This window comes from Pristis pectinata, chromosome 6 (genome assembly GCF_009764475.1).
Source record: "Pristis pectinata isolate sPriPec2 chromosome 6, sPriPec2.1.pri, whole genome shotgun sequence".
NCBI classification, from domain to species: Eukaryota; Metazoa; Chordata; class Chondrichthyes; order Rhinopristiformes; family Pristidae; genus Pristis; species Pristis pectinata.
This window is the reverse complement of record NC_067410.1, coordinates 20,124,717-20,150,568: the sequence shown is the minus strand read 5'-3', so window position 1 is coordinate 20,150,568 and position 25,852 is coordinate 20,124,717. Positions and strand designations below refer to the sequence as shown.

Genomic DNA, 25,852 nt, shown 5'->3' with positions numbered 1-25,852 from the left:
TTGGCTGGTTGAGTGGTGTCGCAACAACAACCTCACACTCAACGTCACCAAGACCATGGAATTGATTGTGGACTTCAAGAAGGGGAAGTCGGGAGAACACACACCAGTCTTCATTAAGGGGTCAGCGGTGGAAAGGGTGAGCAGCTTTCCGGGTGTCAACATCTCAGAGGATATATCCTGAGCCCAACACATTGATGCAATCATGAAGGCGGCATGCCAGCACCTCTACTTCATTAGGAGTTGGAGGAGATTTGATATGTCACCAAAGACTTTTGCAAATTTCTACAGATGTATGGTGGAGAGCATTCTGACTGGTTGCATCACCACCTTGTATGGAGGCTCCAATGTGCAGGATCAAAAGAGCTGCAGAGGGCTGTAGACTCAGCCAGCTCCAATATGGCCACAACCCTCCCCACCATCGGGGACATCTTCAAGAGGCGGTGCCTCAAAAAGGCAGTATCCATCATTAAGGATCCTCACCACTCTGGACATGCCCTCTTCACGTTACTACCATTGGGGAGGAGGTAAGGGAGCCTGAAGACCCATACTCAATGTTTCAGGAACAGCTTCTTCCCCTCCACTGTCAGATTTCTGAACTGTCCATGAACCCATGAACACTACCTCATTATTCCTCTTTTGCACTATATAGTAATTTTTATGTCTTCATGTCTTGCACTGTACTGCTGCCACAAAACAACAAATTTCACGACATATGTCAGTGATAATAAAACTGATTCTGATGATTTCCCTTTAATCTTCCCTGCTCTAAAGGTGAAAAGTTCAGTTTCTCTAGTCTCGCTGAGTAAGAGATCCTTCATTCCTGGTGGCATTCTAGTAAATCTCTACTTTCAAAGGCCTTGATATCCTTACTAAAGAGTGGTGTTCAGAATTGTACTCAATACTTTAGTTGAGGTCAGAGTCCTGACTGGAAAACATTCAAGAGGACTTCCATTACCTTTGTACTCTATACATCCCAAGATCCATTATGCTTTTTTAACAGGCTTCTCAACTTTGGTCAACCACCTTCAAAGATTTGTCTACTGATTTCCCCAGGTCCTTCTGCTTCAAATCTCCTCTCCTTCAAATTGTACTATTTAGTTTTACTGGTGTTACTTGAAATCAACCGTTTGGATGAAAACATTGAGACAACCATTGTTTTTTTTCTGAAAAATATTTAAAGGTGACACCATTACATCAATTTGCATTTACATACAAGAAATATCCCAAGGTATTTCTCTGTGAATGAGTAGATTAAAGGTAGGCAAAACAACAAAGTTCACACCATACAAGACAGTGATAATAAAAATGCTTCTGATTATTAATAGGAAGATTAGGGGAAATGAATGGGAGGATTGTTATAAGGTGGATTTTGAAGTGGCACTTGAAGATGGGGATAGATGTTACAAGACAAAGAGACTTAGCGTGACAGTTCCAAAACATAGGTCCTACTGCAGTCTGAGTTTACAGTAATCCTCTTTGCATTTCTATGGGTTTAGTTTGCATTGTACATTAATGACTCTGAAGTGGGGCAGTGATAAAAATGTCACAACTCTATGTACGATAAACCACGATGTACTGTTTATAACAAGAAAGAGAATGGTCAAATGGTGAAGAATTGAGATAGATTGCGTAGCTATTTGATCCAATTTAGTATAAATATAAATTTGTGAGATTAGGCAAGAACAATAAGTCATATATAAAGTAATCTAAATATATTATAAGATATGACACAAGAAAGTGATTTGGGAGACTGATGGATGGCCAGCTCAAACCATCAGAACAATGTGCAGCAGCAAAAGAGCAAACACAAGACACTAGGCTGCAATTTCACTATTGAGTTCAATGCAGAGCTTTAATCCAGTTACAACAGCAAACAATATGTTAAGTTAGATCCATTTCTAATGTGTAGATACTGAATTGAAGAAAAACATCCTTGTGAAGCTAAGGGCAACCAAGTTGATGGCTGAAATTGGGAACCCGAGTTGGTATTGGTATTGGTTTATTATTTTCACTTGTACCGAGGTACAGTGAAAAACTGGTCTTGCATACTGATCGTACAGATCAATTCATTACACAGTGCATTGAGGTAGTACAGGATAAAAATAACAGAGTACAGAGTAAAGTGTCACAGCTACAGGGAAGTGCATTGCAGGTAGACAATAAGGTGCAAGGTCAAACAAGGTAGATTGTGAGGTCAAGAGTCCGTCTCATCATACAAGGGAACCATTCAATCGTCTTATCACCGTGGGATAGAAGCTGTCCTTGAGCCTGATGGTATGTGCCCTCAGGCTCCTGTACCTTCTGCCTGATGGGAGAGGAGAGAAGAGTGGATGGGTGGGGTCTTTGATTATGCTGGCTGCTTCACCAAGGCAGCAAGAGGTATAGACAGAGTGCATGGAGGAGAGGCTGGTTTCCGTGATGTGCTGGGCTGTGTCCACAACACTCTGCAGTTTCTTGTGGTCCTGGGCAGAGCAGTTGCGAGTTGCAAGAGCATAGCAGTTATGAGACAAGGCTGGAATAACTGAAGATGAGGAAGCCTGTGGTGACCTCACTGCTGAATTCTAAGACGAACTATAAGAGGATTCCATAGTGTCAAACGTTACTGAACTGAAATTGTCATTCTTTTTAATTTCATGCAGATTCTGATTACAGTTTGGAATGAAGTGCCAGGAAAGCACCGTGGGACTGAGTGTATCCGCTATTTCAAGTGATCACCAGATAAGTACCTGGTGGAAAACTGCATACAAGGAATCGAGTGCGGGGGCTTCCTGGGTTAAGGATGTCCTGACTTATGGAAATCTGACTTTACACAAATTCTCCCATACATTTTTAAAGCATTTTCCAAGAATGCAATAATAATAATGATGTTTCATGGTATTCACTTAAAGCATTTTCCAAGAAAGTAATAATAATCATTATTATATGTTTCATGACTGGAAACAGCACATATTCTATTAGTTTAATTATAGGTAGTTTTAGGGTGAATGTCCAATGAAATATAGCAAGTATATGTAGAGCAATATGATATGGGTTACTATAGAAAATGGACTCTGACTTGTGGAGAAACCAGCTTATAGACAGTTCTCAGGAACAGAACCTGGGGGCTGCCTGTAATGGGTTAGTGTAATTACTAAATATTGGAATAGACTGCTATACGTCTGTACATTCTTATGTTTCCCTGATCCAAATGCAAACATGTGCAAAACTGCAAACTGGGCCAGATATAACCTCCCCAAGACCCCTGCAAAAGTGTGTTTATCTTCTATGTTTGTGTTCTTTGGAACCAGACTGGGAGGTTTTTGATTTCGATGCTTTCATCCAGTTCAATGTAAATCACATGGGAAATCTATGCAACATTTTCCTTTGATCCCTCAACTGGACTTCTGCTTACCATATCCCTTTTTGATTTCAGTGTACAGATTTATTGTTTTTGTTAGTCACTGACCAGGGAGGACAGTATGTAGGAGAAGGGGGATCTTGATCACATGTCAATCTATACATCAATAATCATTACAATGGTTTAAAAAGTAAACACTCCCATGAGTTTTAAGTTCATAGTTCACTTTGGCTGACATCATAAACTTGATCAATCAAATGGTGTGCATTTTCTAGTTCTTCAGCAAGTCACCAGTTACATGGGGTGGAGGGAGAGATCATAGTTTGGGAGTAGAACAGCAAAAAAAAATCACAGGCATATCTCATCACTGATCAGCAGTGAACATAGGCCAGATAATTGTACAGTTATGAGCATTCTGCCATTACAGTGGCTAAAAAATTGGATCAGGAGTCAGTCTGGAGAGGCAGGATATAGTTAGAAATGAAATCAGAACATACATGAGAAATAAAACTGTTTTATCTGTAAGCTAACCAATAATATGTCAAAATTATGAATACACTGGTACCCCACTTAGGTGCTAACACAGAGTGCTGATGTGTTATACAGGTCCTCCCCATATTACAAACACCCGACTTATAGACAGCCCATAAATACGATCGAGCGTTTGGGAGACCAGTGGGATGGATGGGGATGGATTTGCCGGCTGCTGTGGGGCTGCAGGCACTTTCTGCCGGGTGGGAATGGGGTATTTCCGTGTGTCTTCTCTTCCCACCCGCACACTTGAGCTGCAACAATCAGGGCTGGGTCAAGCAGAGCAGAGCTGGGAGCACTGAGCAGACTCATTCATGCTCTCACTCACTGAGTCAGTGAGGCCAGCTGACACCCACTCTTCACACGCCTGCTCGCTCTCCCATCACACCCATTTCTGTTCATTTCAGTGTTACAAGCAGGACCAGAACCCTGTCATCCCCTGTAGTGTTCTCAGTCTCACTCACAGATGCATATCCACCTGTACTTAAAAGAAAAACACATATGGGCTGTACTCTGGTGTTCCAAGAACTCGAGACCCAGGAATCTAGGTGCCAGGGACCTGGTGCAAACCACCATCCTCGGCTGACATTATCACAGCAAAATATCGTGCAGGACTTGGTGTGGAGAGACCACCTGAGGGGGGTGGTGTTGTGTGGGCAGGGGCAAGCATTGTGGCCATTCAGCACTGACATGTGAGACTCAGTGTTACACCCTGGCCAGCACAGTGTGTGCAAGCCACAGCAGGGGACTGGCTGTACCTGCTACACCTGCTGACAGACTACCCAGACCTGACAGTCTCTCTTATCACCTCCTCTTGGACCCGATGGAAGCTGCTGTCTCCCTCCCTCTGGCTGCACAGCTCTCCTCAGTCAGAGATTTCGCTAGGGTAACAAGCTCATTGGTGGTCGCTGGCTATTGAAGTTGTTATCACGGAGAAATCCCTGGACTGGGGAGAGCTGTGCAGCCAAATAAAGAGAAAACAGCTGTGAGACCGTAGGATCCGAGTGATCTGTCAACACAAGGAGCAGGTGCTCAGTAGTGGCCCACACTCATCGTGCTGGCAAGGATGCAGCCAGGAGCTCCATATCTCCATGCTGAGTGATCTTCCAAGTTCCAGCAATGGGGAGCTGGATAGAGGGCAGTGATATTAAAGATGCAATTTGCTTTTTAAATCAGGGTTTTAGATTATCTTGCATTTTAAATCACATTGTCGGCCTTGTTTGTTCCAACTAGGTTTACTTTTTTGTTAATATATATTATGCACTTGGGGAAGTAGTCAAAATAGTACATGACATCAAAGCAGATTGATCACAGCTAAAGCCAGATGCATCGATGTAATATTAGAAAATGTACAGACTTTGTAGCATGAAGTTTTTGCGTAGAAGTTTAAAATTATTCATCTCTTTGGCACTTTGCTGAATTCAATAAAACAGGCGGTTTCAATCCAAATAGATTTCAATGGAGTCATCTGGAAAGGAAAGCCTTGCTGAAATCCCACTCAAACAAAAACACTATTATAATCTTTATTGTTCCATTAAAGGACAGTAGGCCTATGGAAATTTCTGGCACCATTATTCAATGCATATTGGAAAACAGACATTAATCCTTTCACTGCAGATTGCCTACAAGATCTCACTAAGTTACCATATCTGCTGTTCATGTATTTTATGGTCATCATGAATGGTTTCATACTCGAAATCATCAATGTTTTAATTTGTCTATCTAGAGTACATTTGGTACTCTAGATAGTAACTAGTTTCTAAATTGCAGCACATTATTCATGCAATAAAAAACTTGCTTAAAATAAGTAAATACGTTTTCCTGCTAAAGCCTGGCTGTAGGCAGTTTGATCTGCATTCCATCTCTGAACTAGCTTTCAGATTTTAATCATTACAGACTACAAGAACTGCTTTTAGAAATTAATCCTAAAGCCAAGTATTTGACAAGGACATTCCAGTTTCACTGAACAACCATAGGAGGCTCACAGAATACCAATTTTGTTCAGTTACTGGTCAGTGCAGACAAATGATCCATCATGAAAGTGGCTGCATTTTTACAAGCTTTGAATAGCCTTCCAGGTAAACTGAGCCATCTGAATGCAATTACATTGCAACGTTTGCCCTAGAGTAAATAGATCCAGTCCAATGACGCAATTCCTAGTTAAGCTAACACTAAATATGAAAGAGGAGCCAGTTTTGAATTGGAGGATCCTCAAGGGTATGATCCAGGTTCGTGGAAGGAGACGACAATGAATGCCACCTCCATCAACCACTACAAGTCACTCAGTACTGAGATACCTACTGATATTTTCAAAACAGCAAAAATAACAGGAAGCAGTCAAACCTTACAATATTGACTGTATTAAACATATTTTCCATTTTCAATACCTTTCCACAAATTACCAATCTGTACCGTATATACTCTTGCTTTTCTTTTTAAAAAAGATTTCTCTTTCCCCTGCAAGTGTTCCTTCACACAATATGGGGAACAGTGAAAGACTAGAAAGGTGTTCCACTGCTAGCACTTCTTGAACATGTATTCTCTGCCATATGATGGCATACAGTGCCTTCACTGTCTTTACTTCTTAAAGGGTAAATAGACCATAATCACCAGACAAGAAGTAATCTATTGAATTTCCGAGGATATCACTGTAAATAACCTCGGAAACCCGTGTGGCTAAGGCTAGGATTGAAATCAGTGGCAGACACCAAGAGAAAAATGGTGTGGTTTTTTTAAACAGTAAAAAAACTGGTCGAAATTTTTTGGGGTGGGGGTGGATATAGTACACTTAATGTACTGAGAAAAGCGAGGGATTACGCGTACAAAAAGAAATCAGAATAATCCCCAGGTGAAGCCACAGTAGGTCTGGAAGGAGACCTCATATCAGTGAGGAGCAGAACTGATTTTAGTATCAATGGAAGCCAGGACAACAAAGCTCCTTGGCAGTCAAAACAAGTGCCTTTCAATGCCAATGGCAAAAAGAACACCAGCACAAGGATCACCATCTTCCCTCATGCCTCTCCTGGTTACTCCACTTTGACGAACGGGAGAAGCAGGTGATCACTGCAAATACAACCGAAGTTGAAGGCTCCTACTCACTGCTATCTATGCCTATTTATCCAGATAAGATTACTTCCTCTTGTTCTCTCAGCAGCTCCTGAATAGCCTTCCCAAAGTCCTATCAATTGTTTCTTTGGGTTCAGTTGGAAATTATAAACATAAAACAAATCTTCAAAAATGATAAAGTAATTAAAGCAACATTACAATAATTGAAAGGAAACATTTAAAAGCTGTTAAACTTCAATAAATAAAATGAAAACAAAATTACATGTTCGTCAACAGGATACTTTGGGTGTCTTCTTGCCCTTAACTTTAGAGCAGGAGTCTTGTGGCTATTCACTAAAGACTACCCTCACTCTAAATCAACAAGCTGTTGCGAATTCATCATTCCAGTAGCATTAAGCTTTCCTTGCGTGCTGACGCTGTCTCAATACCAACAACTTGTATTTTTATAGCATACAAATAAATGAATTAGGCCACTCAGCCCCTAGAGATTGGCCCTCAAGATTGATCCGCCAATCAATAAAATTGTGACCCTCTAAAACCTCCATCTTAAATAGGCTGCCCCTTATTTTTAAATAGTGACTAGCTCAAGAACTAGAATCCTTAGTGCCTCTTATGTTATAAACTGTACCAAAGAATACAAAGTACCACTAATCAAATTTTGACAGAGAGTTTAAATAGAAATACTAAGGTAGATGAAAAAAATGTAGGCAAGGACATGGGTTTTAAGGAATGTCGTGATGGTGGAGGGAGTGAATTTCAGAGCTCAATGCCTTGGCAATTGAAAGCACAGCCGTTGATGGAGAAACAATTAAGTTCATGGATGATCAAGAATATAGAATTGGAAGAACATATTACACACAGTTATCGGGCTAGAGGAAATTAGAGGATTAGGAGGCAGTGAAGCAATGGAAGGTTTGAAAATGAGGGCAAGAATTTTTAAACCTAGGTATTGCTTATTCAAGGGGTAATGTCTGTGGGAAAGCATGGGAAAATGGCAATGGACTTTGATGCACAAAACCAAAGTATTGGATGACCTCAAATTTACAGAAGATAGAACAGGGGATGCCAGCCAAGAAACTGTGGAATAGTCAAGTCAGATGTTGCAGCAACAGCTGAGCTAGTTAGAGCAGGGGCAGAGTTGATCAAAGTTAGTGGTGGAAATAAGCAGCCTTAATAATAGCACAGATTATGGTGTGAAGCTCATCTCAGGTTCATTACAACAACCGAGTTGGAACAATCTGGTTCAGTTTCAAAAAAGTGCCAAAGGGAGAGGTGTTAAAGGCCTAAAATTAAGTTTATCATGGAAAATGAAAACATTGTTTGGGCTGGATCCATTACTCTCCAGCACATTCCTGAAGTGGGGGAATCAGCCTCAGGCTTCCTTTCCCTACTGTCCTTTTATTAATATGGTCTGAAAATGGACGGATTCTCGCAGGAAAATACAATCCACTATGTTTTGTGCAGTTTGAACAATCCAATTCCTGACTAAATATTAAACGTTCACAGCATTTTTTAATGCTTCCCGTTAGAAAATATCTTTCAAGAAAAGTTTAGTTTTATAGCTTCTTCTAAAAATATATTTTCACAATCATCTCTTTATGCCAAGCTTACCTGCAGTACGTGTATTGGCACAGGTGTTGACGGCATTGAGCTGGCTGAAATAATACGAATAACCATTGGATTCAATTCTTTCTCCATTTCCTTCGACATTAGTGATTTATCCACTGACACAGTGAAAAGAACATCCAGTATTCCAGGGATTAATTTTTCCAATTTATTTGTAACCGATTTTTCTCCTGGAGGTGGAATGGAGAGAATCATTAGCAAAAATACTCAAGGATAATGAAAAGATAAGTTCTTAAGTACAGCATAAATTTAAGCAATGTGACACTAGCACCTAGAACTTGGTACTTTTCAACAGAACTGTTGAATATTGAGAACTACTTTAATTTTGAAGAAACCCATAGAAACTTGCAACATAAAAGGAGGCTCTTCAGCCCATCATATCAAGGCTGGCCCTTTGCTAGAGCAATACAAAACCAGTGACGTTGGCCATCTCTTTTTGCGTAGCACACTGGTTCATGTATTTCTCTATTTATCTCAAAAGAGGCATAATCTCTATCCCAAATGATCTAAGCTTCCGATAATCCAAATACCTTGCTCTTTTTTTTTGTACTCAGCTACCATTTTAAAAAGCCTAATTTACTTTTGATTTTTTTTCCGTAAATTAATTTTGTGCTCAAGTAGTTTAGCAGCTTTCAGACTATAATTTTCCTGTTGGCAACTGGTATTAGCAGTAACTCTTCCACAGTCAGTTACTAAATTCCAGCTGGAACTGATAGCTCTCCATATTCACTTATAACAGAGGAAAAACATGTTCTGTTTTTCTGCTCATCATTTATCCAAAAGTTGTTGCTGTATCCCTCACGTCACTAACATTACAAACCTAAAGGACCAGCCACACAAATAATATGGGTGCAAGAACAGGTCAGGAGCTGGGTTTCCTAAGGCAGTGAAAGATGAAAATTGAAATTGCCATTCAGCACAACATGCAGTCTGCTTCTGGATTTGGAGACAATAATAATTAACCAACTACTCACCCAATTAAAGTAAAATCAACTAGGCCTTCTGAAATTCTATGAGTTTCCACAATTGATATATAATTAAAACTCCAAAGAATGAACTTTCTACATTGAAGTTACTGTATTTCTGAAAGAGCACAAGTACAAGTAGCTACATATACCCAAGGCACTACCCCGGTAGAAAAGTTTGTTGTTGGAAGTCTAACGTACATGAAGTTACTTGTTATACCATGCAACATTCTTGATAGTTAAATACGCACATTAGTATCTGTGTTGATTGTTTAAATTAGCCATCATTAGTTTTGATGTGTCATTGGCCATAAGTTGTGCATCCAACATCTGCCCAAATATATTGTGTATTACAATCAATGACTTTTCATCCATAGCAACTCATAGCTCTGAATGAGCTATGTGTCTGCAAAATTAAATGACTTAGCTATCAAAAGACACCTGTAGATTTTATGGGATTTTCCTTTACATAATTATTCAAAGCTCCTGGGGCAAATTGGGAGTTATTGGGTGCTTTGCAATGGCAGGGATAGGATTATTTAAGCTTCAGAAGTTTGTATATGCTTGGTACTGAGCTTTATGAGCAACCTGCACTTTTATGAACCATTTTTTTAAAGCAGGAAGCATTTGTAAAGGATGCTGAGAGAACAGGAGATGAAAGGGATTGGTCAATCGAGATGCAAGGGCAAACACTTAACAAGGAAGAAAATTCCATGGGGGGGGGGTGGTTGGGGGAGAGCACCATTCATGGTTAACTAAGGAAGTTAAAAATAGTATCAAACTTAAAGAAAAACCACATAATTGGGTAAAGAAAAACAGCAGGTCAGAAGATTGGACAGATGTAAAAAACTAAGAATGGCTAAAAGATTAATAAGGAAGGAAAATTATAGTATAATAGCTTTTGTAATTTATTTATTCAAATTAGAGTACAAAATAAAGTTGGCCAGAAATATAAGAGATCATAAAAAATTCCATTGATGCTATATAAAGAGTTAACAGAGTGAGTACCAGTCATATAGAAAGAGTGCCTGGGAAATTAATGGCAAGCAAGGAGATGCCGATAAATTAAACAGATTCACTACACAGTATACAAGTAACATCACAGTAAGTAATAGCTGTAAATCAGGAACTGGAAGGGAAAGAGGAACTTGAGAAAATTGAAGTCACTGGGGAAATGGTACTGAGCATACTGTTAGAGCTGTAGGCTGACAAGTCCCTGGGTACCGTTGGATTTCAACCTCACATCTTCATAGAAGCGACCAGTGAGATAGTTGATGTGTTAATTTTAATTTTCCAAAATTCCCTAGATTTGGGTAAAGTTACATTAGGTTGGAAAATAGCAAGTGTAAATTTCTTTATTCAAAAATGGAGGGAGACAGGGAACAGAAAACTACAAACCAGTTAGTTTAACATCACTGGATAAATACTAGAAGCTATTATTAAATTATGTTAAAGCAGAGCACTTAGAAATAAATTCAGGGTTATCATGCAAAGTTAACATGGTTGGTGAAAGGGTAAATTATGTTTGAACTATTTATTAAGAGTTTTTTTAAAAAGTAAAATGGACTGTGAATAAAGGGTAACCAGCGGATGCACAGTTCTTTGATTTCCAGAAAGCATTTGATGAGGCACCACAACAAAGGTTATTGCAGAAAATAAAAGTTCATGGTGTAGGGGGTAACATTTTGGTATGGAGAGATTGGCTGGCCACCAGGAAACAGGGAGAAGGTATAAATGGGGTTTTTACTGGTTGGGAAGTTGTAACGAGCGGTGTGCTGCAGGGATTGGAAGTAGAACCCCTTTTTTACAATTTATAAATGACTTGGATGAAGGGACTGAAGCTTCTAAATTTGCTGATGACACGAAGATCGGAGAGTACATTGTAAAGAGCATATTTGGAAGTTATAAAAGGGATATAGATGGGTAAGTGATAAGCAAGTGGAGTATACTGTTTTAAAAAATGAAATTGCCTGTTGTGCGAAGAAAAGTAAAGAGCATAGTATCTAAACAAGATTGCAGACCTCTTACCCAGGTAGAGCTAGGTTTTAGAAAAGCTAAAAGAATGATTTTTTTTTACTAGGGCAAATGAATACAACAATAGGGTAGTTGTGATTTACTTATATAAGGCACTACATGTGAAGTACCAGGTATTGGTCTCCTTATTCACCGTTGGATATTAATGTATCAGAAGCAGTTCAGAGGGGGTTTAAACAAACTTGATTGAAGCATACAAGATCCTGAGGGGTCTTGACAAAATGATGATGGAGGGGAAGTTTCCAATTGTGGGAGGATCTAGAACTAGGGGTCACCTATTTAAAGCAGAAAATAAAATTTCTTTTCTCTCAAAGGGTCGTGAGTTTTTGGAACTCTCTTGCTTGAAGTGTAGTGGAAGCAGATTCTTTGAACACAGAACATACAGCATAGGAACAGGTCCTTTGGGCCACCCTGTCTGCATCAACTATGACGCCAAGTTAAACTAACTTCATCAGCCTCACATGATCCATATCCTTCTATTCCCTGCCCATTCACGTGTCTGTCTAAATGCCTCTTAACTGTTACTATCGTATCTGCTTCTACCACCTCCCCTGGCAGGGCATTCTAGGCACCTACCATTCTCTTGTGTTTAAAAAAAAATTACCTTGCAAATCTTCTTTAAACTTTCACCTTAAACCTCTGTGCTCTGGTATTTGACATTTCCACTCTGGGGAAAAAACTCTGACCACTTGCCCTATCTCTGCCTCTCATCCTTTTATAAACTTCTATCAGGTCACCCCTCGGCCTTCGACGCTCCAGAGAAAACAATCCAAGTTTGTCCAAGCTCTCCTTATAGCTAATACACCTCAATCCAGGCAACATCCTGGTAAGTCCGTCTGCACCCACTCCAAAGCCTCCACATCCCTCCTATATTGTGGTGACCAGAACTGCACACAGTACTCCAAATGTGGCCCAACCAAAGTTTTATACAGCTGCAATACAACTTGCCAACTTTTGTATTCAATGCCCTAACCAATGAAGGCAAGCATGCAATATTCTTTCTTCACATCGCTCTCCACCTGCATTACCCCTTTTAAGAAGCTATGGACTTGCACCCCAAGATCCCCTTGTACTTCAATGCTCCTCAGAGTTCTGCCATTTACTGTACACTTTCTCTTGCATTTGACCTCTCAAAATGCAACATCTCACACGTGCCCGGATTAAACTCCATCTGCCATTTCTCAACCCAAATTTCCAATTGATCCATATCCTGCTGTATTTTTGACAACCTTCCTCATTCTCCAAAACTCCACCAAGTTCTATGTCGTCTGCACACTTACTAATCAGACCACCTACATTTTCATCCAAATCACTTATCTATCACAACCAACAGAGGTCCCAGCACTGACCTCCAACAGAAAATCACCACTTTGTCACTACCTCCTGCCTACTTTGATCAAGCCAACTTTGTATCCAATTTACCAACTCACCATGGATCCCATGTGACTTAATCCCCTGGACTAGCCTACCAGGAAGAACCTTGTTGAATGTTTAACTGAAGTCCATGTGGACAACATCCACTGTCCTACTCTCATCAATCATCTTCATTACTTCCTCAGAAAACTCCAATGTGTGAGAGACAGGACCTCCCTCTCCCCCAAAGCCATGATTAAGCCCATTCTTTTCCAAATGTGAGTAAAACCTGTCCACAAGAGTCACCACAAGGCTCACCAGCTTATAATTTCCAGGTTTGTCCCTTTTCCCTTTCTTAAACAGAAGAACAACATTGGCTATTCTCCAGCTTTCTGGCACCTTGCTTGTGGCTAAAGAGGATCTGTCAAGGCCCCAGAAACCTCCTCCCTCGCTTCCCTCAGTATCCTGGGATAGATTCCACTGGGTCTTGAGGACTTATTCACCTTAACGTTTTTCCAAGACTCCCAACAGTTCCTTCTTAATATTGACACGCCCCAGAGTAGCAACATACCCCTCCCTAATCTCACCATCATCAATGTCCTTCTCTTTGGTGAGTACTGATGCAGAGTACTCATTAAGGACATCACCCTCTTCCTCTGACTCCATGTGTAAATTCCCTCCTTTATCCTTGAGTGAACAGGAAGAGCAGAGGTCTGGGTTTCTGCTATTCTTCCACTCAAATTCCCTTCCCAGACCCTTTACCTCACATGGAGACTGTACAATGGACTCTGGCAGCCCTCTCCTTCTTGCCCTAATTTTAACAGCTGAGGTGGTGGGTGGGGTGTTGTGGCAGGAAGTGCTTCCCGCCAACATCCTTGCCATGTAACCTCCAAAACCAGCAAGCGGTGTGCTAATGATGCCCACCTTGTTTAAAACAACTGAGCATGCAATCTGCCACCTCTGATGAGCACACTGCTTGCTTTACTGGATTCCTGCCAGGAAGTTTGAATTGTGCCCATTGAGTGTATATATGCCAGCTCAGACAAACCTTATAATTATTGTATGCCAGTTAAGTAGCTACCATACTTAGGTTAGTCTGGTTCCTTTTAGATTTGTAACATTGCTTTCACTATTCTTCCCAAGATTATCCACTTTGGGAATAACTGAAAGTTGACATCAAAAGAAAGCTGTCAAGCAGACAAGCAGGGTCTGGTACCAGTCTACAGGCAGTTATTAAAATGTTCCACCCCTACCTCCTGGAGAAGACTTCAAAGTCACACAGTAGACACAACTACAAAATAAGCATCATTAAATCTTTAAAGAATTGCTGAAGAATTTAGGAAGTGCAGCATGTGTTGCTAATTTGTCACAGGATGTGGCATAATACATATGTATTCTCTTTTAAGTTCTGTTTTATTCCAGTTCAACAAAAACTGCAAGATTATAAAGGAATCATTTTGACATATACCATCTTAAAATAATGATAGTGAACAAAAATACCTCCCTTCCCACATCTGCAGATTTTAAAATCACAATATCAAATTTTGCTTGATTTTCTAAGCCAGTATAAAAACAAATAAGATGCATCAACACCATTGAATAAATGAAATTCAACCATAAAAATTTAACTTTTGATGGATACGTACTAAAAAATAGTACAGATGTAGCAACAATTGGTAAATTTACAATTGTGATAATGTTAGCTTGTAAACAATTTCACTGTCTATAGTTCAGATTGCTGGACATATTTATTAACCATCTGTCAGATGTGGTTCTGAAAAATGTGGAAAATTGATAGTGACACATTTAGATATTTCCTGATTTTAATGTAATATTTTTGATTTCTAATAAATATATTGCGATTCACTAAAAAGGATACATCCTACTGCACAAATACATTGTATATCAATAGCATATAAACAGGGTATCATTAAAGCAATTATACTTTAGATGTAAATCATTATGGAGACTGTAACAGAAGCACTGGAAATTCTGATTGATGTAATGACAAAAAAACAAATTTCAACACCATCTGCTGGTTGAACCACTGCTGTGTAATCTCATCAGCCTAATGGAATACCAAAATGAGATGAAAGCACCCAATAGCTAGAATAAAGCAAAACCTTGTTTCAGGCAAATGGAAGTCCAAGCTGGGGATTGTGGCAAAGTTAAATTAACATGATAAGCACTTAAAGGTGAAATTAACAAGCGATAGGTTAAAATAAATATTGGTAGTTAATGTAAAAAATATTACAAAAATGAAAATTGAGAAAGCACACAGACCATAGAGAGAATACAGAAGGAAACAAAGCAAAAGTCAGGTTACTACATCATTATTCCCGTGTTTTAAGGTATTTATTACAGCAATAAAGGGACTCCTATCAAGGTGCAAAATATTATTGTTGTATTAACATTTTACAATTTAACATTTTGGACAAAAACAGCTTGTCCAAAGAATGTGGTGATCTTGGCGGTCTAGAAATTACATATCTGGTAACATACAATGTTATCATAATAAGTTCCACACAATTCTGAATGACACTGGGCCAAACTGAGCATAATTCAGACAGCTTGGCAAGAATCCTACCCACCCACACTTACCCAGACCGCATGCAGAGGACTGACTCTCCACAGCTCGAACTGCTTCCCCAACATTCCCCCGAGATCCCGCCCGAAGATTACCCCGACAAACTTTGACGGGGGTCACAATTTAGGGCTGAGAAAGTTTGTAACAATATTTAAGTGTTTCTGATATTTAGAGACATACAAAAACTACTAAAATTATTGTAAACTAAAAATTAATTTTTTAAATAAATAAATCAATATATTAAGCAGTAATTAAGTATTAAAATAAAACGTGTAAGTAAGTAACTGAACCTAACCCTTTCCTCCTAATCTCCAAGATGGGGAACCCGATCCAGATTACCAGGGTCTCCAATCCACTTGCATTACATCACAGAGGTGAGTTCCCCAGTGCATTGCTGGGAGATCCCAGTATAACCTCAGGCCGTCATAGGACCCCAAGGGACCAAGTCAGTCCACGGATTACCTACCCAAGAGCAGCTAAACACTCATAGTTCCCTTTGCTAACGCTGGACATGGCCCGCCACATTTGGCCCACACTAACATTACGAAAACATTTAGAAATTAATTGATTGCTCTCGCTGTCAATTTAAAATCCTGACCATCTTATTTACTATGAAAAAATGCAAGAATCGTTGCCCAGATTTATAGAGGAAGATAAACAAAAACCATTGTATCAATTTCATTTAGTGGAAAGAAATTATCTCTCTTCGAATGGCGGGTGTATTTGCAGAAAACAATAAAGGAATGGGAAGTCTATCAGGTTTAAACCTACAGGATATGTCCGTTCTGTCATATCTGCTGCATTTTTTCCCCATTCCCCGCCATTTAGAATTACATCTGACATCTGTGTCCACTCACCAGCAAGGAGAAATCTGATGTCCAGGTTTATCAAAGCAGGGACTGGTTTCTCTTTGACTTTCTTTTTCTTCTGTTGTATTTTTGGAGGGATGATTTTGATTTTATCTTGCATCTTTGTTGCTGCTGCAAGAAAATCTGGATATGTTTAGGTACCGTTTGACTATAGCACTAGATTTTACAATGAAATAACATTTCATTAAGCAATGTTTTCCATAATAGCATTTCATCTTGGAAGTGCATAACCTTTAGTCATTGTTGAAAACAAATGGTGTAATGGCACATGCAGCAACACAAAGCAGAAGGCAAAGCAAAAGCACTACATTTTCAACATAATAAGTTCCCCTGTTGAATAATGAGGAGGCTACCAAGTATGGAGGAAGTGCTGACCCCAGTCCTTTTGGACTGATAGTAATACGAGTTCCCCTTAGGATATCAAAGCATCTGCTTCCCAACCACCCACACAACCAAAACCATTATCGTGCAAACAATCCATCTGGGCCAAGCAACCCATGAAGCTGCCTAAGTGCTACAGTCTGCAACCAAGCTCTCAGAGGCTCAAGCTCCAAAATGTCAACAACCAGGAGCAAGTCAAGGGTTCCCACGACTAATACCAGCTCTGTCAAAAGCACCAGGGCAGCACCTCATAGGAGAAATAGCAAAGGAAAGCAGAGTAGGTTGATCACTTGGGTGACTAAATTTACTAAAATATTGTAAATAGAATTAATATCAACAGATTTATTACATTGATTATATACCTGATCTATAGTTTTCTCACCATTGAGTTGATTGTCAGAAGATATCTGCCATAAAAATTGGCTGCATGTTCTTTAGAGCACAACTAATGGAGTAATCAAAGAAAAGCAATGGATCGAGAAGATATTACTCAATTGCCAGGCAAGGTGAGTGAGGTCACTGAAGGCACTGTACTATCAGATGCTTCCTGACTGATCTAGGTGCTGGCCTGCCTCCTTGGGTTGTTCCTTGCCTTCAAGCATTTTTTTCTTGCACTGGTGCTGCTTCCCCCTTGTTGCTGCTTTACCTTCTCAGACAACAGTCTTCACTGAATTACCAGGCTATGCACAATAGAGCAAACTGCAATAATTCAGCCCGTTTTGTCAGACTCGTATTGGTGTTGGTATTGGTTTATTATTGTCACTTGTACCAAGGTACAGTGAAAAACTTGTCTTGCAAACCGACGATAAAGGTCAATTCATTACACAGTGCAGTTACATTGAGTTAGTACAGAGTGCATTGAGGTAGTACAGGTAAAAACAATAACAGTGCAGAGTAAAGTGTCACAGCTACAGAGAAAGTGCAGTGCAATAAGGTGCAAAGTCACAACAAGGTAGATCGTGAGGTCATAGTCCATCTCATTGTATGAGGGAACCGTTCAATAGTCTTATCACAGTGGGGTAGAAGCTGTCCTTAAGTCTGGTGGTACGTGCCCTCAGGCTCCTGTATCTTTTACCAGATGGAAAAGGAGAGAAGAGAGAATGTCCCGGGTGGATGGCATCTTTGATTATGCTGGCTGCTTCACCAAGACAACAAGAGGTAAAGACAGAGTCCAAGGAGGGGAGGCTGGTGTCCGTAATACACTGGGCTGTGTCCACAACTCTCTGCAGTTTCTTGCGGTCCTGGGCAGAGCAGTTGCCGTACCAAGCCGTGATACATCCAGATAGGATGCTTTCTATGGTGCATCGGCAGAAGTTGGTGAGAGTCAAAGGGGACAAACCAAATTTCTTTAGCCTCCTGAGGAAGTAGAGGCGCTGGTGAGCTTTCTTGGCCGTGGCTCCTACGTGATTTGACCGGGGCAGGCTGTTGGTGGTGTTCACTCCCAGGAACTTGAAGCTCTCAAACCTCTCTGCCTCAGCACCATTGATGAGAGCTCCTAGAATATATGCTTCAAAATGCACCATAGTTCCTGTTGGTCTCAAGAGTCTCATTGTACCTGTAGGTGCTATCGCACAAAAGGGAGATTTGCAGAGAGTATCCATATTCCATCAGAATTTCTCTAGAATGGGTAAAAGGGTGGATGGACAAGAGTCACTGAACTAAGGTGTAATGGCACTGCCCATTAAAACAGATATCCATGTGCATTACCCTGCCATGACAATTATGCACCAATGGAACAAAGATCAAGCAGGAGATCTTGCTGTTCACATAAGCTGCTGGCTCTCTGGTAGCAGCATAAGTACAGTTTATTTTGCTGTGGTCACAGGAAGCTGGCCACTCTTTAAGGTTGCATAGATTTCTTATTCTGGCCATTGGCACCCATTTGATGTAACTATGGGCAATAAACTAGCATATTCAAGTGACAATCCCAGCTTCAGGCTAAAAGGAATAAAAATTAGTACAGTACAAACACAAGAACAGGTCCCTCAGCCCACAAAGAGTAAAGAGTAGTAGTTAAGAGTGGTGGTGGATCTGACAAACCTGTGGGAAACATTTGATCCACTGGTCAGCGGGGTTGCCTGGTAAACCACAATTTTTTTCTGCAATGCTCCGCAAAAGATGTCCAAGAAAGTAGCTCCTGGTCTGTGTTAAGACTATTACTCAGTATGTTGCTTCTCTTCCTCTAAAGGTTCATCCGTCCAAAGGAAGGAATGAAGAACAGAAACCACAATAGGTAATGATGCTTAATTAGAGTATGGAGAGATAAAATCCAGAAGGAATGAAACAGGAATATCAAACATCTGCAAAGACACAGACATTCTAAGAACTTGAAAGCTGGATTTATATGAAAATTCACCCGCAAGTTACAAAGTAACACCAGCAACTTTTACTTAAGGGTCCCGTTAAAATGACATGGTCCAAATGACGTCATTGAAACCTGAAGTTACGAGAAACCCTCCTTTTCTGGTGGATGTGTTTTCGACTTGACGTGGGGAAGTTATCTGTTATTCATGATTTCAACTGAGTATCCACTACTTCTTGCTGCATCCATTGGCAAAAATTAGACCAATGTTTTAATCCATTTCCATTTGTAAAGTTCTATCCCCTTAAGATAATAAAACACTTTGCTGTACTTCATTGTGAATTATCTCTATGCTAGTCTAATGCAGAAAAGTACAGTTTTATATCAGGTTTGTAGAAAAAGAAATTGGTCAAGTGATTATATTTTGAAAAGTTCTCTTCCTGTCAAATAATGCTCAATAACTTTATGAACAGCAGAAAGATTTGGTAGGTAGAGAAGCTATAAACTTCAAAAGTGTAGAAAAAATTTGCCAGCTACAAGATAAAACAAGCTAAACTATGTGACAGTAACCAAAGATGTGAACTTGGATGGTAATTTTGATCCAATAACAAGAAATTGAATGCATCGTTTTTGTTTAAATCCAAGTTTGCAGAGAGTTTGGACAGGTTCTGACATACAGTACACTTAGTGTTGTGACAGTTGTATAAACTAGTTTGTATGTCGTCTTTATTAATAGTCTTACAATCCTTCATTCTATTGATTTAAAATACAGGTTCCTATTTTTATTACTCTCCAGAGGTCATTTCATTTCAGTTGCATGATTATTTTTCCTGTCAAATTATTTAGACAGCCTACTTATGATGCTGTAAGATTCTATGATTCTATGCACACTTCCCAAATCATAGCTAAATCAATAATCTCCAGTGTTTTATAGAAACATAGAAAAACTACAGCACAATTCAGGCACTTTGTCCCACAATGCTGTGCCGAACATGTCCCTACTCTAGAAATTACTAGGCTTACCCATAGCCCTCTATTTTATTCAGCTCCATGTACATATCTAACAGTCTCTTGAAAGACCCTATCGTATGTGTATTTATGTGGAATTGAATTTTGATTTGTAGCATCTATCTGTCTTTATTCAGTTTAATGTGATACCTTTAATCATCCTTGCATACAGACACAATGGGCTAAATGGCCTCTTTCTGAGCTATTAATTTTTATTCTATGAATCTGTGAGAATATTATTGGATAGAAATTGCTGAAAACCAAAGAGACTCAAAGCAGATACGAGTGCATGGAAACAGAACCCATGAAGCATCTATTGCCTGAACTAATTAAGATAATTATTCTAACATCTGTTAGTTTGCACTGAATCACAAGAGGTATTTGAAATGCAGCATCTAATAAATAATTGTTTGTCACATCTCGGTTTAATTTGTCAGTCAAAGTTGTTTATTTTTTTTGAGAACTTAATGAAGCCAGTCTGAGCTAAAGCTGCCACACATGCAAATATAATAATAATTTGGAACAACTTCTTGCTGAGAATTGGAAAAGCTGTAAGCAACAACATCGCTCACTGGGTTCCAGTTAGTATTTCTGCATTTGTCAATGACCATGTTGTTTTCAATTGGAATGCTGCCTTGCGGGGATTACCCAAGCTTCAGCAACAACTGGTCTTCTCTTTTGAACAGGATATTTCAATTGTCCTGTGGCTTGCTTAACATGAAAACAAGGCTGTGTGTACAGTTAAACAGCACAGTTCATTTAGCACTGCCAACCAGTTTTCAAACTTCAGGGGAATTCTTAGCCAACAGCTTTAAAATGTATAGCTTTTCATATCCCAGTTAAGGAAGTAATTAAAAAGTATTTTTTCTTTATGTTTTATTTTGTTACATTATTTTATATATTTAATAATGCTTTAATTTAACAATATTTTTAGATGACCAATTAAGATTCCCCCTTTAATGCAAATCTTGCTTGAAATATATTCGTGAAAACTAATGGAATAATGACTCTTTGGAAGTCGTTATTCCGTTAGTTTTCATGAATATATTTCAAGCAAGATTGACTATATAAGGCTTATGAGTCCATACCAAATGATATAATTTATTTTTTGCTTTTAAAATGAATGAACTTCGACTGAAAAGCTGAGTGGGCTACTTTACTATTGCATGCTCCAGAAAGGAGATACCAAAGCTCTTGTACCATACCATCACAGCAGGAGCCAGCAAAAGTGACAATGCTGTGAGGCGAAAACAAAAATTCTGAACACACTTAGCAGGTAAGTGTTGAAAGCAGGGAAAAAAAAACAAGAGTTATTGTTTGAGAAAGATCCTCTGTCAGACCTGCTGAGTATTTCCAGCATTTTCTGATTTTATTTGTTTCCTGGCATCATCACAATGCTGAGAGGATTTGAGTGACTAATTTTGTTTGAATGTATTTACAAATTTACAACTGTTATTTGCTTTACCTACAAAAGTTCTAATTGTTGTTTTTGTAAATTGTAGCTTCTTCAATCTGAAAGGAAGAACAATGGCATATAGTAACTGTACAATGACTGTGGCATTAGCTTTTTCTGCCATGTTCGTTGTCATTTTCTTTCTGAAATTGTGAATGTCTTCTACCAATATAGCTTGTTACATTCATTCACTTGGCATTCACCTTGAAGGATCACCATCTGTGTCCTTACCCTCTCATTGACTCATAGAGCACGGAAACAGACCCATGTCAACCTGCAAGTCCCTATCAATAGTAATCCCATTTACCAGCATTTGGTCCATAGTCTACTAAACTTTTGCAATTCAAATGGTCATCAGATGCTCCTTAAGTTTTGTGAGAGTACCTGAATCAACCACCTTTTGGGGCTGCTCATTCTAGATTGCAACCACCCTCCAGATGGAAAAAAAATCCTTCCTTAGATCCCAGATCAACTGCTTGCTCCGCACCTCAAAGCTATGCCACCTGGTCATAGATACCTCTGCCGTGGGCAAATGTTTCTTGCTATCCATCCTCTCTATGCCTCCCATAATTTTGTATTTCACTGTCAGATACCCTCTCTACCTCCTCTGCTCCAAGGAAAGATCTACCCTCTCCAGTCTCTCTGCATTACTGAAATGTTCCATCCTAGGTAACATCCTGGTGAATCTCCTCTGCACCCTCCCCAGTGTAATCACATCCTTCCTACAGCATGGCAACCAAAACTGCACACAATATTCCAACTGTGGCCTAATCAATGTTTTGTAAGGTTGTACCAAAACCTTCCTCTCTTATATCCTATGCCCCAGCTAGTAAAAGCAAGCATCCCATATGTCTTCTTCACCATTCTATCTATCCGTGCTGCCACCTTCAAGGATCTTTGGACTCGTACACCAGGGTCCTACCATTCATGGTGTATGTCCTGCCCTTATTTGACCCTGCCAAAATGCCCACCTCATGCTTATCAGGATTAAATTCCATCTGTTCTTGCTCTTCCCAATTTACCAGCTGATCAATATCATATCTCAAGCCCACCTTTCACACTACCAACACCACCAATTTTCATGTCATCTACAAGCTTACTAATTGTATCTCATACATTAACATCTAAGTCATTAATGTAAATAAGGAACAGTAAGGGTCATGATTTCTGTGGCAGACCACTGGTCATGCGCTTCCAACCACAAAAGCATCCCTCCACCATCACCATCTATTGTAATCACTAAATGCCTTCTAAAATAGAATCAATTTGTCCAGAATTACATGATGTAAAGAACAGTATACTTCTCAAAGAGCATCTCCACATTACATTAAATAATCCATGTGATTATCTATGCCTATCATTCTGATATTCTATGAGATTTCATGTTGCCTACAAACATTTTTTCCAAAACAAATTGAAGCCATCACTATTTGAGTTTTGACCCCCCCCCCCCCCCCCCCCCCCAGGTCACGATTGCTGAATTGATTCTCCTATATTGCCCATGGCTTGCGCAACTGATGGGAAATGCCACTGCCAAATGCAGACAAGCATTGCTCCTAGAAAATATTTGTGCGAATTGTCAGTGTAGGCGAGACTTCCAAGATATCCAGATGATCTTTTGATCTAATGAATAAGGAGGAAACAATTCTGATTCTATAATTGAAAGACCTGTTTAGATCCATAGCTACCTCACACTTCAAAGGAGAATACCTGCCAGTGTGAACAAGTTCCCTCACAGACTACTTCATCTTTATTAAAATAAATATTTTATAGTCTGTCAACATATGCCAATGGCAAGTTCAGATCTATTATGCTTGTTGTTGTTGTTGATAGTCTGTTGGATTCTCCTTGTCCAGAAGATGAACAGAGTATACATTAAAAACGTATTTATTAATTTGGAGACTGCATTGTCATTAGTGCTAAATACTTGTGGGCATTGTGCATGATTGTTTCTATAAAACATAGTAGACTGTATTCTGTTAAATATGGTTCAAGTTACGACTCCAGCCAGTGCAGAAATTTCCCCCTTCTTTCTAACTGACTTTAAGCTTACTTAAGTCATTAGTAATTAAGGGCAACATTTTCCACTAGCTAGACTTGTTCCTCACCCAATTTGTGGATGGCACAGTGGCACAGCCAGTAAAGCTGCTGACTTGCAGTGTCAGAAACCCATGTTCAATCCTGACCTCAGGTGCTGTCTGTGTGGAGTTTTCCCTGCGACTGTATGGGTTTCCTCCAGGTGCTCCAGTTTCGGGATGGTAGGTTAATTGGCCACTGTAAATTGCCCCTAGTGTGTAGGTGAGTGGTAGAATTTGGGGGTATTAGAGAGAATAAAGAAAATGGATTAATCTAGGATTATTGTAAAATGGATGGTTGATGTTTGATGCAGCCTGTTTCTGTGCTATATCTCTGTATGACTCTGAACACTTGATAGTGGCCCTGACAACTCCATCAGCAGTGAACAACAACCCCAATTTCCATGCTCTTGCACAACCTCTCGTCACCACAAGCCCTCCAACTTAGCCACTTTCCTCTGCTCACTCTATTAGAGAGAGAGAGGAAGAAAGTGCAGACCCTAGGCCTATTTAATTGCACGCAGTGCCTTAAGTAGACCTTAAGTGTAATAGAATTCTGCAGCGGCTGGCCACGCACATTGGCCTGCCACACATGAACTATCTAATACATCTTTCCCAGGGCAGGAAAATTTCAAATTATGATTACAAACCTAGCTTGTTTGAAGTCTGAGATGGAATGGATTGGTTCTTCCATATTTTTATGGTTCCTAATCTTGTGAATAAATTTTAACATTTACTTTTATGTCAAGCTTGAAGCAATTATTGGACTTCTTAGAGACATGCAATGGTTGCCCACCCACTCATTCCAAAGGCACGGCAACTTGGCTCTGTGTACAATCTTAACCTCATCACAAAGGGAAGCTTTTTCTATTGATGTCTTCATTATGGAAAATTTCCCAGATTTTTTTTTAAAAAGTGAACCAAAGAAATAATTAAAGACCAAAATGTTTGGAACACTTTGGTTTCTTATTCATTACCTTTGTACATAATCCAACCATTGCATTTTATCATTTTTCAATAATTGCTAAAGATATTTCAAAAGTTTGAAAAAGTAAATAATTTAAAAAATGGACATTAGTATACATAAAGGTTTTTTTTTAAATGAGGTGGTCAATTTTGGAATGATTTGATTTAAAAGACAGAAAAAGTAAAGTTCTCTCTTCATAAATTCTCAAACTTGTGGTTATATACGAGGCAGAAAAATGACTGATTTTCACCTTTTTACAATTCTGCAAGAAATAAGGTAGCATCAGCTTTATAATAAAGAATCTGCTCATCCCATCCACTTACTGCTCCATTTACAATCTGTTCCAGGAGACATTAATTCTGGTACTTGTATTAAACACAAGTCTGGTGAATAAATTCAAATTGGGATGAAATAACATTGTTACAACTTTCAAATTGTCAACTCTAGACCTGACCACCACACATCTTGGTCCCATTCATCAATTGTGAATGTTGAGTCCTAAGATAGCCATTCCAACTGCCAGTCAAAGGAATCTTCTGTTCCTCTTGTGAAGCAATTACTTTGCAGTAACTTGCTCTTTTTGACCAAAGGTTTGAAAGTGTAATCCTTATTATAAATATTGCACAATTCAGTGGTTTCTGGTATTTCAACTGGTTTCTTGAGGGAGGGTTCTTCTAGGAACTACAGGAGGAGGAGTAATTAACTGGAAATAGAACCCTTTCAATTTGATCTTTTTCCAGTCAGCATCAGAGGAATTCTTACCTCATCACAGAAAACCAGTATAATGTCTGGGTCCAGGACCACACACCTGTGGGTTTTGAGCTGAAATACACATGGAAACTTCAATTTTCTGGGCAGTAACTGATGGATGCAAGAAGAAATTCTGCAGCTCACATTCCAGTGCCCATTGTTGTCAAGGTCATTGCATGCCCACAACTTCTTTGCCTTTGGCTCTATTCATAGAGTCACAGAGGCATACAGCATGGAAACAGGACCTTCGGCCCAACTCGTCCATGCCGACTATGTTGCTCATTGAGCCAGTCCCATCTGCCCACATTTGGCCCATAGCTCTCTAAACCTCTCCTATTCATGTACTTATCTTTTAAATGTTGCTAATGTGCCCACCTCAACCAATATTTCTGGCAGCTCATTCCAAATACACACCATCCTTTGTGTGAAGCTGCTGCTCCTGATGTCCTTTTTAAATCTCCTGCCTCTGATCTTAAACCTATGCCCTCTTGTTTTTAGCACCACCTCCCTGGGAAAAAGACTATGAGCTTTCACCCTGACCATGCCCT

At 39.5% G+C, this 25,852-nt stretch overlaps 1 protein-coding gene across 1 annotated transcript in view; it reads right to left on the bottom strand.

Annotated features, from left to right (window-relative positions):
- cfap92 (cilia and flagella associated protein 92 (putative)) overlaps positions 1 to 25,852 on the bottom strand; it is an 80,603-nt gene that overhangs the window by 31,769 nt on the left and 22,982 nt on the right. Inside the window, exons 8-9 of the mRNA XM_052017738.1 lie at positions 16,357 to 16,491; positions 8,546 to 8,730 (exon numbers count right to left, since the gene is read on the bottom strand). Coding sequence (XP_051873698.1) covers positions 8,546 to 8,730; positions 16,357 to 16,491 — 320 coding nt within the window. The remainder of the gene's footprint in view (positions 1 to 8,545; positions 8,731 to 16,356; positions 16,492 to 25,852) is intronic.